Source organism: Typopeltis vanoorti, chromosome 11, assembly GCF_054136105.1.
Source record: "Typopeltis vanoorti isolate ZY-2024b chromosome 11, IOZ_Tvanoo_1.0, whole genome shotgun sequence".
In the NCBI taxonomy this organism is placed as follows: Eukaryota; Metazoa; Arthropoda; class Arachnida; order Uropygi; family Thelyphonidae; genus Typopeltis; species Typopeltis vanoorti.
Window position 1 is genome coordinate 55,165,498 of NC_143559.1, and position 14,382 is coordinate 55,179,879.

General features: G+C 34.6%; 1 protein-coding gene across 4 annotated transcripts in view; it reads left to right on the forward strand.

Moving 5' to 3' along the window:
• Positions 1-14,382, forward strand: part of LOC150101594 (p21-activated protein kinase-interacting protein 1-like) — a 182,238-nt gene that overhangs the window by 102,030 nt on the left and 65,826 nt on the right. For all 4 annotated transcript variants that reach the window (XM_090400702.1, XM_090400703.1, XM_090400705.1 and 1 more), the window contains one exon: positions 11,371-11,465. In XM_090400702.1, coding sequence (XP_090256828.1) covers positions 11,371-11,465 — 95 coding nt within the window. The remainder of the gene's footprint in view (positions 1-11,370; positions 11,466-14,382) is intronic.

A 14,382-nucleotide genomic window follows, 5' to 3' on the forward strand; every position in this document is an offset into this window, starting at 1 on the left:
TTACATGTGAGAACAATCAGATTGTCAGAAAACATTTCATTTGAATATGAATTGAATCGAAACCAAAATTTAATTGAGGGACATCTTGAATCTTACTCATTTATTTCAGTAATTTTTAGACAAACAGTAGAGAAGAAAATTATCGTATGTACATGACTCGATATAATATAATATTATGTTTGTTTGTGGATTTGTTATAGTTATCATATACACAGTTGATTTGGTGGTAATAATAATGCAATTCCATGTATTATGATAGTAGTTCAAACTAATACCCAACTGTATACACCTTAACCATCTTGGTTCAGTTGCACAACATTTTCCTACTCTAGACCAGGGGGTCCCAACCTTTTTGTTTCCTAGAGCACATTCTAAAATACTGGTAGGGTGATGGGCACCATCTATTTTTTCAAGCAAATTTTTTGAATTCGTTTGTTAAATGAATACATACAAAGTTTACATTATAATCAAATGTTTTATTACTTAAAAGTTTATATTATATAAAAATTTAAATATATATATGTAAGTTAGTGTGATCTTTGGCATTGCATTTCATTGGCCAGGGCTTCATAATTAGGAGAATATGATCATATTCCAGTTCTTCAGCTGGAATGAACAACTTCGAATGCACGTCTACTTTACATTGAATGCATTTAATACTCATCATGTGTCATTAACGCATGCGTCATTTGGCATGCCATGAATTGTTGCATACTATACGGCACACGGTTGAACAGCGGCGGGCACACACAAATTAGTCGATGGATGCCATGGTGCCCGCGAGCATAGGGTTGGGAACCCCTGCTTTAGACTATCAGAAAATCCTTACAGATGTTCTACAGAATTTTATTTGTGTAAATTAGTGTAAACTTAAACATTCTGTTTCAAATTACCATTTTTGGTTGTTAGTCATTTATATTGTGAGAGCTGCATGGTTAATTGCTTGTTTATATATATAAGTTGTGGATTGTTTACATTTACGTGTAGTGCTAATTTTTAACAAAAATTTTAAAAAATCACTTGCTTCAGCTGTTTCTGTTGCTAACATCAACACAACCAAGTGAAGCAAGTTGCAGTCATTTTTAAAGACACAGAAAAAGTGATTTATACTCAGTGCAAGCTCTGTTATTCCATTCATAGTTATATATAAAAAGGACACATGATTGTCAAAGAAATGAAATGAAGATGAATCAGATTAGAGGAGAGGAAAAATTTAGACATGAATAGAATACAAGCAATGGAAATGAAAGTTTTAAAGACAATGTTGGCAGAAAAAAGGAAAGATAGAATAAGAAATGTGACATTAAGGACTAAAGTGTTGAAGAATGTGTATGAACTCTCACTTGAAGTGGTTTGAACATGTAATGAGAATGAACTTAGAAAGGATACTAAAAAGAATGTATGAAATGAAATTTGAGGGGAAGTGATGAAGACCACGGAAAAGGTGAAGAGACCAGATAAGAGGAGATCTGGAAAAGAGAATCCTGAACTGGCACAGTGTTTATTCATGAAGGAAGAATTTGGGAGGATAGAAATGGAGAGATCCACCTCACCCGACAGTTCCTGTTGGAACAGATGTTGCTAAAGAAAAAAAGAGGTAAATATGTGATCAATGATGGTTGAAAGAAAATCCTCATATAATGTTTTTTATGGACCTGACTGCTGTAGAAACACAGTACTAATTCAAAATAATTGTTCTTCTCATTCATCTTTCGACAGTTAAAAGATTATCACAATGATCATTAACAATTTCTGCTTGAACAGAGACTAATATTTACAGTGATGTACAGCTATTGTTTTTGTCTTGGCTTATTTAAATCTAATATTGCTAGTGTGAGCCAATTTCCAATTGAGCCATACTCTTACCTACAGATAATGTCCCACAAAAATCCCAGCCTGGTTAGCTGAGTGGTTAGCATACCCACTCCAACCAACAGATTGTGGGTTCAAATCTTGCTGCAGGCATGGATGTTTGTGATTGTCTTATCTTATGTACTACCATAACATTTGATACAGTGCAGCATGACCTCTGCTGTCCTTTGCCATTAAAACCTTAAATCATCATCATCACCCTACAGAAATTTGGCACACAATTCATGAAGTGATTCTTACTATCCCATAGTGCAGGGGTGTTCAACCCGTCGATCGCGGAGCAATTTTTGGTCGATCTTTTGTGTATTCCTCCTTACTTACAAATTTAATTAAAACTGAAAACATAATATTTTATTTATCATTATTTTGTATTATTTTTAATTCGCTTTAAGTGTATTGCTATTGTTTATTTATTTTTCGTTAAAATTGTCAAATCAGTAATTTTCTTATGAGTCCAGGTAAATTAATTAATTTAGATCAGTGGAAGTCAAACAGTGAGCTGAGTGAATACGATTATAAGCAAAGTGTAATAACTCGATTGTAGCTTAAATATTAAATATTCCAAAGCACATTACATCGATTTTTTACTTAGGTTAAGTCCCGTGTGAATATTGTAAAAAAATAAACTTTGTTTGTCTCGGTATAGTTTGTGTTAGATGTTTTTGTAAATAACTCTTTTGAAGCTAACTGTATATACTGCTTTAATAAGAATATGTTAGTGTGTTAAAAACAAAGGCAATGTTTTTTGTCACCGAAGCTGTACATGGCAGCATTAGAAAGATTGTCACTGAAACTTGTATGTACAAGAAAAGCTTGCAGGCTCTAAGTGTAAACATCTCCGAAGTCAGTCAGAAAGAGTTCAGACAACTTTCCGATGGTCGGCGACTTACAATCGAAAGAAAGCGGAGGAGAACAAAAGGCATGCCGAACTTGAAACTTAAGATGAAAGACTCATACCGATTCTTTGGGGGGTTGCCAGACTTCATGCGAGGTCTCAGAGGAGGCCTAATAAAAAGGGACTGAAGCAAGCAGAAGGGGTCCCGGTTCCAGAATTGCTGTCAGAGAGGAGGCTGCCTGGTCCAGAGTCGCCGTCAGAGAGACTGCCCGGAACCACGTTGCTTGAGAGAGGAGTTTCCCGCTTCCAGAAGGGAGCTTCTCGGTTCGAGACATCGCTAGAGAGAGAGAGAGACTACTTCTAGGCCGCAGACAAGGTTTCAAATTGCCGAAAGGAAGAGTTCCAATTGCCAGAGAAAAGTTTCCAGGCTAGGTTAATGTCAGACATTCACCAGTGTGTTGCATTTTCATTACAATTTGATGAATCAAACGACTTCACTGATATTGCTCAGTTAATGGTATTTATTTGCACGGTATTTCAAGATTATTCAAGTAAAGAACTTTTGAAAATTATACCATTATTGGGAAGGACTAGGGGAGAAGACAGTTTTTCAGCATTTTTAAAACTGCTTTTTAAACTCGTGTCTATTACTACTGATGGTGCTCCTGCAATGATAGGTAATAAATCAGACTTCATTTCATTATGTAAAAACGATGACAAATATCCAGATTTTTTAACTCTCTCCATGTGAACTTTTGCACATCATTATGTTGAAACATGGTGTTAGTAATGACTAGTCCATGTCCTCAGAAGAAATTCAGTGAATGCTTACCATTATTATTGGTTTTGCTCTTTTCTTCAAATTTTCCCAAAATGTTCCTATATGCCTGTCACTGTATTATTCGCCAACAAGTGCTGTGTAGTAAAAGATTAAACACAAAAGATGTTTTGGATATTACATTTAAAATTGTAAATTCTGTTCAAGGAAAAGCCCTGCAATGGCAGTTATTTAAATTACAGGCAGATGATGATGATAGGGAACTTCTGTTGTACAATAATGTTCGCTGGCCCAACAGAAGTCAATTTTTAGAAAGGTTTCTTGTATTAATTAACGATATAAAAAATTTTCTTGATGAAAATGGAGATATTTATCCACAATTGAGTGATAAAAGATGGTTGTTACACTTATCATTTTTAGTAGATTTCTGTACGAAATTAAGCAATTTAAATTTAGAGTTACAAGGTAGAGATAAAAATTTAATTGACATGTTAAGTTCAATAAAATAATATCCTTTAAATAATAGCGAAATGCTTCGCTATGATTTAAAAGAATTTATTCCTGAAATAGAATTAGTTGAGGAAGAAATGATTTAAAGATTTTAATAAAACTAAAATGGTTGTATCTTTTATCAATAATTCATTTCAAGAAAACTTGAACATCACAGAAATTTCAAATAAAATTAGTAGGCTGTTTGATATAAATCAAGCTGAAGTAGAACTTGAGATAATAAACATTCAGAATAGTTTATATTTAAAATCAATAAACAATGAAGTCACTTGGAAGTATGCACATGAAAAATTCCCAATATTAACTGATATTGCATGAAAATTTCTGTCATGTTTCAGATTGACATACTTGTTAGAATCCGCTTTTTCAGATATGACTGTCATAAAAAATCAATTAAGAAACCAAATTACAAATGATCATTTGGATGATTGTGTGTGATTGACCACTTCTTCATATCAACTTGACTATGAAAATATTGTGAGGTCCAAACAATGCCAAATTTCACATTAACTTTTTTTTTTTAATGAACCAGCATTTCCTGTAACTTGTGAGTTTGTAATCAATCTGTTGTTTTTTCTAACTTTGGTTTTCCAAAATAGAGAAATAAATATTTTATCCCAATATATTTGTTTTTTTTTTTTGTTGTATTAAAATAATTAAAAGTGACAAATAAATTTTTAAATACACAAATAAAGTTTTTAGTTGCGTATTTTTTTTTAGTTCTTTATTTGTGCGTAATCAGATATCAGGTTGGGGGAACATGATCTATATAAGAGAGTAGATCACCGAATAACTTATAAGAGAGTAGATCGCCGAATAACTTTTTATAGAAAAGTAGCTCGTGTAGTAAAAAAGGTTGAACACCACTGTCATAGTGCATGCACACGCAAAAAATGTCCCTTCGTGTAAACTACCTGTAATATGTTTGGCTTCCCAAAGTAACGGTAGTTTATAAAAGAAAATAATGATATTTCTCAGCAAATGATGGAAGACAAAAGTATGCACTATAAAATGGGTCAAGTTTACAAAAGAGTAACTGTTTTTTGTGAAACTTTATTTTATTATTGGCTGCTATATTATGCACCTAGTTGACGTTTGATATTAATTGAAGTAAAGTGAGGAAAATATGGTTTCTTAGTAGTGATTTTTCTTCTGTTATGTTAACACATTCCATGTTATTCTATAGCTTAGCATTTGTCTGTGGATAGAAGCATTTGCTAAAAAAACATAAAAATAAAAATAAATAAAATGCAATGAATAATGAGTTTTCTCCAAAAGGCATTTGTAAAATAATGAAGAAATTCTTGCCTATCAAACCAGAGGTTTCATCCAAACTCAAAAAATTTCTGAAGTGTTTCTTGGCTAATTGTTTTGTTTTAATTAACTAATATATCTAAGCTTTTTTTTTTTTTTTTCGTAATAAGCCAAATGAGTAAAAGATGAGTAAAATTACACATGTTAAAATGTATTATCTTTTGGTTAGCACCACAGTAAATTCATACATTACCAGTTAAGTTTTTTTTTTTTCCTAAACTTTTCTAGACCTGATAAAACATGATTGATTACATTAAGAAATTATACAAATTTAATGATATTAAGAAAGAGAGACTCACCAATAAACTACTGCAAAAATAATAATAATAATTTTATTATCGTTATATTCAAGTGTATATCTGCTATGTTTTATTTTTTCTTGTCTCTGCTGTATTAATTTCAAATTCTGTGTCTTAATTAATGAAATGATGAATTTATTTCATTATTTGTTCATTATTTACTTGACACGTTTATTTTAGAATTGCAGAGAAAGTAGAAATAAAATGACTTTAAATTATAATTTGCAGCATGTGTAATCTGTATAAATCTATATAAAGTAAGACGAGTACTTACTGTGTTGTTTTTCTTGAAAGGAAAAGAGAGGAATGGAGAGGAAGTGCTAATGAAATTAGCAGGATGCATTCCTGCACTTAAAATTTCTGGTAGTGAATGACTCTTTCTTTCCTTTGTATACAGTACTTAAACACCACTCTATTGTGTGAAATGTTTAAAAATATCAATCCGAATGTTGTTGACATTGGGTAGTAAGAATATTTACATATGAAGAACACCAGAGTTAAATTAGTGTGGAAAAACTTCTACGGGAGCTAGCAAATCTGTGATCATCTGCAATATTGTATCTTCAATACTGTAATTAGAAGTTTTATTTCTCTGAAACTAATTTCTGCTTGTACAAGAAGCAGAAGTATTCCTACCATATGGAGAATCTCAGGTGGACACTGTTCATATTTCCTAGACATATATTTTTCCTCCACTCCTTTGTGGTTGGATTGCCAGTTTCCTCTGGTCTTTTAGTCTTTTCTTGTGTCATGGTGGATGGCATCTTCTCATCAGATTTCTGTGTCAGTGCTTGAGTACCACAGCCTCTACTGTCACTCACACTCTCTATAGTACCAAAATGATTCAAGATCTTTTATAATTAGTATCTTAAACACTGATTTCCTCATCATTCTCAAGTGAGATAATGATAATCTAGTAAATTTAACTGTTATCAAAGCATAATCTTGTCTTATCTGGAAGAAAGATTCTATTTTGCTCCTTACTTTAGGTAATGTTCTGATTTCCATTCAAGATCAATTTTCTTTTCTTGGGCTGACTTCCACATCTACCTTATCCTGGCATAAACATATCACATCCATAACCTCCTCGCCCCCCCCCCCAAAAAAAAAACCTTGTATATTCTTTAATTCAGAACACTAATTCTCTTCTGCTCAACTCTTAGCGCTTCATAAATCTCAAATTTGGTCAACCTTAGAATATTATCACATTTGGATTGTGTATCCAAAACAAAACTGTCTCAAGAATTCTTGATTATACAGAAGAGCAGAAACCTCCATAGTTCATTTAGTTTTGATCCTGCCCTTCATTTGGAAAGATCTGGGTTTGAATCCCATCTAGGGTGCAAAGAACCTTAATCAAGGCTTTTTGATTGAAGGTAAGTTAGCTGATCTCACGCAGAGGTCGTGGGTATACTTATATGCGTAGGGCTAATCACCTTATCACAGAAGTATGGTTACAAAATGTAAGAATAAGTTGTGGGCACTTAAGGGTGTGTTAAAACCTCTGGTGATGATACAAAAGAGGACAAGGCAATCCACCTAATAGGTGATTAGGTGGATTGCCTAGTAGGTGATAGTAGGGATTGCATATTAGGTGGATTGCCTAGTAGGGATTCCCGTAGGTGATACCCACGATCTCACGCAGAGGTCGTGGGTATACTTATATGCGTAGGGCTAATCACCTTATCACAGAAGTATGGTTACAAAATGTAAGAATAAGTTGTGGGCACTTAAGGGTGTGTTAAAACCTCTGGGGATGATACAAAAGAGGGCAAGGCATTCCCCCCCCCTCTATATCTCTAAGTAGGCCCTGTCATGTCACTTTCTCATAGATGCTCTGTTTCTGCATTATACCTTTTTTATTATATATTACTTTCATATGTGCTACTCCACTTAACTGGCCAACATTATTCCTCTACTTTCCTCTAAATTTAAGAACACTTTAGTTTTGATCAATATCCACACTATAGTTCAACTTGAAACATGTTAAACCAACTTCCTTATCTTCATTGCATACCTTTATTTGGTACAGCCTATCCCATTTTGCTTCACCTAGCAAGCATAACCCACAGCTTTTCAAGAAACTTGTTAATACATTCCAGTTCCATCTTTTTCTTTGACTGTTTGTCCCCGTTCCCCTCCTCCATAGCATTGTTGTGCTATAGATTAAGACCTCTTCTGTAGGGTTAATATATATTATAAAAATAAAAAATTAAAAGATTTCAATAAATATGACTCAATGATAATGGCAGCAAGTTTTTTTTTATGTAAATCATACTTAACAAGAAAATTATATTCTCAGTTTTTCATGACAGGGATACCAGAGCAACTTAAAGTGAAATGAGCTGTCTGTATGGGCAAGTAGCCTGGTCCTGAAGATATTTCATATGCAAAATTGATTATAGTGGTATTTCTTAATATTGTACTCAAGTTATACTGTTTGTTGAAAGTTCAGGACTTTCCATGTTTACCTTTACTTCTGGTACCAAATGATGAGTTAACCTCTCTTGAAATAACTCTTTTGTTTCCAGATACTTTTTTGATCCCATAGATGAATATAGACTTAATTTCTACATGTAATTTCTAAAGCAAAGATAGCTTTCTCCAGTTGTGGTTTGTGTTTTTCAGAGTCACTGACATTAGCAAAGTACAAAACAGTCCATATTTGTTGAATATTATTACTATATTCAACAGATAGACGTCATTAGCCTCTACATACAAATAGTCCAGTCATGAAGTGACTTCGATTCATACACCTGGATGAAGGATGAAACCAAGAATATATTATTTCTTGGCATTTTTAATTTATTTTGATCTACTTCTTCTGGGTCTTTTTCTTGCCATCCTGGCAACAAGCCTCCCCTGTTTAAATGACCTTTACCACCTTCAATAGTTCTGCTCACTTTCATGAATTCTAACTGTACATATTTGATGTATTCATATCAGTTGCACCAATTAGTGTTACCACATCCTTGTACTACTCATAGTGAATGTGAAGGAAAATAACTTATTTCTTAGAATTGCAGAAATGATTCACTCAAGATAAATATATATCCACACACACACACACACACACAGAGGGTGGTTCAAAATTCCATGTACAAACTTTGAGGGGAGGTAGAGAACATCAAAATCAACCATATTCACATAGGAAAGCATGACCGGAAATGCCACTGGAAGGTACTAACAGGGACACAAAGATTCAGAAATAACACAAGGCAATAAGTAATGTAAAAAACTTTGTTAGGCGTAACTGAACAGTTCAATAGTAGTTAGACCTAACAAAGTTTTTTACATAATATGGTTTCACATCAGGTGCTCAAAGTTACGACCATTAGCAGTGATGCATGCCTGACACTGAATGACGCATGATTGCTATACATTTTCGAAAATACCTGGAGTTTCCCGGATATTAGCAACGCCGATGGCTATTCTTGCCACGAGGTCCATGTCAGAGGCAACAGGCATTTCGTACACCATGGCTTTGAGGGGATCCTCCACAGAAAGAAATCACTGCTCGATAAATAAGGTGAGCGTGGGGGCCATGCGATGGGTCCACCACGCCCAATCTATAGAGCCCCAAAAGGGACCTGTCCAAATACTGATGCGCAGAAATTCCAAAATGGGGTGGAGTCCCATCGTGTTGGAACCACATCTGTCGACGTGTCATTGGAACATTGTTTGGTAAATCCAGCAGAACTTCTTCCAGACAGGTCCAATACTTTTGGGAGTCCAGTCGGGGTGGTAACAGGTATGGACCGACTAAACAGTCAGCAACGATACTGCCCATACATTAATGGCAAAGTGTTGTTGTGCAACATGTGATCGCACATCTTGTGGGTTCTCATGGGCCCACACATGAGCATTGTGGTGATTGAAGACCCCTTTATGAGCGAGAGAAACAGTTTTTACTATTTCATAAATAAAAGTATCAAGTTAGAGCTCCTTGTTAAACTACTTTAGAGTTTCAAATTTTACTAATACCATCACTTTTTCCAATAGAATAATAACTAGATCCGGTGTACTTTAGAACAGAAGACAAAACTTTTCATTAGCGTTTCTTTGAACGTTGAATTAGAATGTGTACTCAGAATATCTTCTTTTATTTACTTGTTGTACTCAGAATATCTTCTTTTAATCACTTGTTGACAGTCCCAACTCTTCCGGTTTAAAGATTCACAATGCTGCGATTCCTTTTTGGCATCTTCTGTTAATATTCTCCCAACTTTCACATTTTTCTTAAAAACTTTCAAAAAAACATTCGCTGGTCACTGTTCTCAAATTTCCATTCTCTCCCTACATGTTTTTTCTCATTACTCTGGTTCTTAACACTCTTTTTGTCAGCTGTCAGTTACCCATCAATCTCCTCGGTGAGCATGCACACTTCATATAATTGGCAAGCGAGAAGTTAGGTAGTAATGGCTGAGATGGTGTCACTGTTAGTGGATAGAGAATGTCTTTACAAAGAATGACAGATATCTCAACACTTAACAATATGAAATACAATAAAGAAGATAGAAATTATTACAAATTATCAGAATCTAGTAAGTACATCAATTCTCAAATGCTTTACATTTCATTTTAGCATATCAATAATGCGCACATCACAAGTGCCATTTATGCGTTTTATATATAGGTAATGTGAGAGCTATACTATACTCTGATTATCTGGAATTCAACCTTCTGACCTTATGTTTTGAATTGTACAGTGCAGCCCCTGTAAAAATTTTATACCTCCACATTTGAGCAATTTTGATCAGATATCATACTGCATTTCCACATTTCAGGTTTGATGGCTTTTTACTACTTCAAATATCTTTATGTATGCCTGAGTGCATTCTTCTTGATATTTTCTATCACCATTATGTCTCTTGTTTCATATAAAAGCCCATCAAATTAATTACTCCAGACCAATAGTCCCTCTAATTTTTGCCTGCACATATAAACATTTTGTGTGCAAGTTTCAAGTCTCGGGCTCATTGATGGAGTAGCCTGTGCTCTCCATAGCAAAAATCACAAGCTACAAACCCTTCATTTGATGGCAATGTTGGCATTGCTGTTTTAACACATTTGTACTGCCACTCAAATTGAAACAAATTTGCAGTTCTTTTCCGCTTTAATTTCAACTGTGAGTGATGTTTTGAGGGTTTAATGCACTAAAATCAGCAGTGTAATATTTCTCATATTAATGTTGCATTTTTTTCCATCTAGTTATAAACTTGTAAAATTGTGATTCATTTGCATGAATTCACATAGCTGCAAAAATCCATTACCATTTACAGCAACTTGCTGATGTACCCATCAGTTTGCCCACTGCTGCAGGCTACAAGTAAATAATTAGAATGTATTAAGTTGGAATGGGTTAAAGTAATATTGGAGTGGAGACATTGGAGAAATTAAATAAAATAAGTGACAAGCATGATTTACCATATAATTTGTTTTATGGTATGTTCAAACATTGACTGTAAATTACAAATTCTAAAATCAAAAAATTTGTGTGCACAGTTACTAGGCTTGTGCACTCTTGACGATAAATTAGAATTCCTAAAAGCAAAAATGTTATGTGTACCATTACTAGGCCTGTGCACTCCCCTTTTTGACTTGCACACTCACTGCTTAGAGGGAATGTTGCTCCAGACATCTAGAATATCTTTCAGTATTTGTCACCTTTATATAATAATCTTATATAAATGTGAATTCTTTATAGACATTTTATATAATGCCATCTTTATATATAATGCTTTATTTGTTTATTTTTACAGGAACATATTGTCATAGGAGGAGAGGGAGAGAATCTACGGATTCATGACATATCTAAAAAAACTTCCGTCCATGTATTCAAAGCACATACCAGCAGGTTACATACTTAATTTTCTTGAATATTTAGAGTGATGTTTTTTCTGCATTTTATTCATGCTTTTAATAAACCAACTATACAATTATATAGATGAATGATCAAAATCAATAAATGATTATGAAATAAGAAATAATTTTTAACAAGGAGCTTAAATATAAAATTGATTTAGACCCCCCCCCAGGGAGTTCAAAGACTCATCGAGGGAGGACACCTGCTCTACAATACTGTCTCCACCACTCAATCCACCAAATGACAGCAACTACCAACGCCACCGACCACCACCACCACCACTAGTTTTTCCACAGACAATCACAAATATCCATGCCCACGGCGGGATTCGAACCTGCAGCCTTTTGGCTGGAGAGTGGATATGCTAACCACTCAGCCAAATGTGATTATGATTATGTAATTCAGCCCACTAGCTGATATAACAGATTTTCTCATTATAATTGTATGATTTGTGTGAAAGTTTAATTCAAACGTATGGCTTTTGCCATATTTCATTTCTCAAGTTTTCATTTCCTTTTCCCTCGCTGTGGATATGCTGGCCTTGCTTCGCACTGCAATTATTGATGTAGGGTGCCAATACTTCTTCCATTCAAGGATACAGCAATCAAGTTGTTTCTGCAGGCTAGCTAGCAGTAGAGCACAGGACCAAACCTGTTGATAACATTCTGACTGGGAAGCTTCCTGGAATGTTACCAACAAGTTTGGTCCTGTGCTTTACAGGTGGCTAGCCTGCAGAAACAACTTTACTGCTGCATCCTTGAATGAAAGAAGTATTGGCACCTTACATCAATAATTTCACTGGCAGGTGAATAATCCTGCCACTGCTTTATCTACTAAGTTGTGTTGTCAAGGCCAACACAACCTAGGATAAGCTGTGTTGGCCTTGACAACACAACTTTAATTAGGATCTAGACACTACCTGTGGGAGTCGTCCACAAGTACTATGAACTTTCCTTACCTAACATGAAATATAGCATAAAAAATTAGTGCTAATGCAGTTTAAAAAAAATCTCAAAGAAAACAAAATTTTAAAAAATATCAAAAATGTAACCAAAAAAATAAAAACTTGAATTTGGATAGAAGAAAGAATTTGAATAGAACACTTAAATTTAAATCGAATGGACAACAGCAGACTACCAAAAAATATTATACAGATATAAAATAAGTGAAAAAAGAAGAATAGGAAGACCAAGAAAGAGATGGCATGAGACAGAACAGGCCACCTGGCCTAAAATCCATTAAGAAGAAGAAAAAAAAAACTTCTACATAGACTTCACCAACATACTAGCAAGTTATGTATACCAACATCAGAGCTTAATACCAGTGTCAACAATGTGCATCGGCACCTTACAGACATCCAATCCTGATCTGTTATTCAGATTATTGAACCTCAGTTGGCATCCTCTATTGACTGAACTTTCCGCAGTACATTATGCATCATGATGCCTTCCATAAGAAGGATGGAACATGCACTTTTGTCACATGATATCTCATACCAAAGGTTTTCAGACCTTAATTTCCTTGATAAAAAATGCTTTGGCTCAAGATTTCCTTGACTGATTGTTGCCTTTGCTGCTGCCTGTTTAACCTTTATGATATTATTATCAATGACATAAAGGTTAAAAAGCAAAGGTTCCAGGTATGAGCCCTGTGAAACCCTACTTGTGACATTCCTTTTTCTTCTGCCCCCCCCCCCCCCCACACACACTCACCATACATAACTTTCTGATATCTGTCTGATAGCAAATTTTCAATCCATTTCACCAGCTGGATGTCTAACTCCATATATTACAACCTAAATATCAACATCATGTAGCATCCTGTGAAAATACAACCTAAATATCAACATCATGTAGCATCTTGCAAAATCCAGGAGAATGGCAGTACATGTCTTTCCTCTTGTCAACTGGGCAAGCTCTCTCTTTCTCTCTCTGACAATCAGAGCAAACATATGCATAATTAGGAAAACTGGCATGAGTAATGCTTGAAGAATCTGAAATTTGAATTTATCATTTTGTAGACTGGAGATTGAAATGAACATTGTTGACGTTGGAATTAAGACTACATGCAAGAGTATGGATGCTTAGGAAAGTTGGAATTAAGACTTTGTATGCTTAAGAAGGTTGGAACTAAGACCATATATGTTTATGAAGAATGGAAAGAATGTATGTTTATGAATGTTTGGAACCAAGTGTGTATGTTTTATGAAGTTGATTTGGAAGATTCTAAGAGTTTGCCATATTCTGTGTGTAAGTCTATTTCTCTTTGCTTGACATTTCATGGTTGTTGTTTGAAGTTAAAACTGGGAGGGACATGAAATATATACATATAGTAATGGATTCTTTTCTGGTCCATACAATGGAGAATTTCATCAAACTACTCTACAGATCATGGCCTCAGTAATAACTCCTCATTCACATACACACACATATATCTAATAGGATTCCCAAAGTGTTTCCAGTGGGTTCTAGATGCTAGTTTGTAGAATAACTTATAGCTGTACTGTAGAAAGAAAGAAATATTCTCTTCCTCTTCTCACCATCATGTATGTGTGTTCATGTGGCATAACTTTGAAAACCCATTGATATTTCATACTGGAAGAAATGGGAGGGGGGGGGGTGCAAGGTATGCTCTGGGGCCCATACTTCGTTTTTTTACCTATTTCAAACCTCCACTAAGCGAAGTGGTAGTATTCCATCATGCATTAAAACATACATAATGGTGTCTAGTTTCATGGAGGCTTGGCATTTACTCTGAATGCAGAGGTGGCAGGATATTTTCCTCTTGGAAACCTGGGTTCTTCATCCTGTACAATAGTCAAACCAACCAGAACATACCCAATTAACGAATGTTAAACACTCTTCTCAAAGCCTTGGTTGCTTTGGTTCTAATTTAGAATAATTCAATA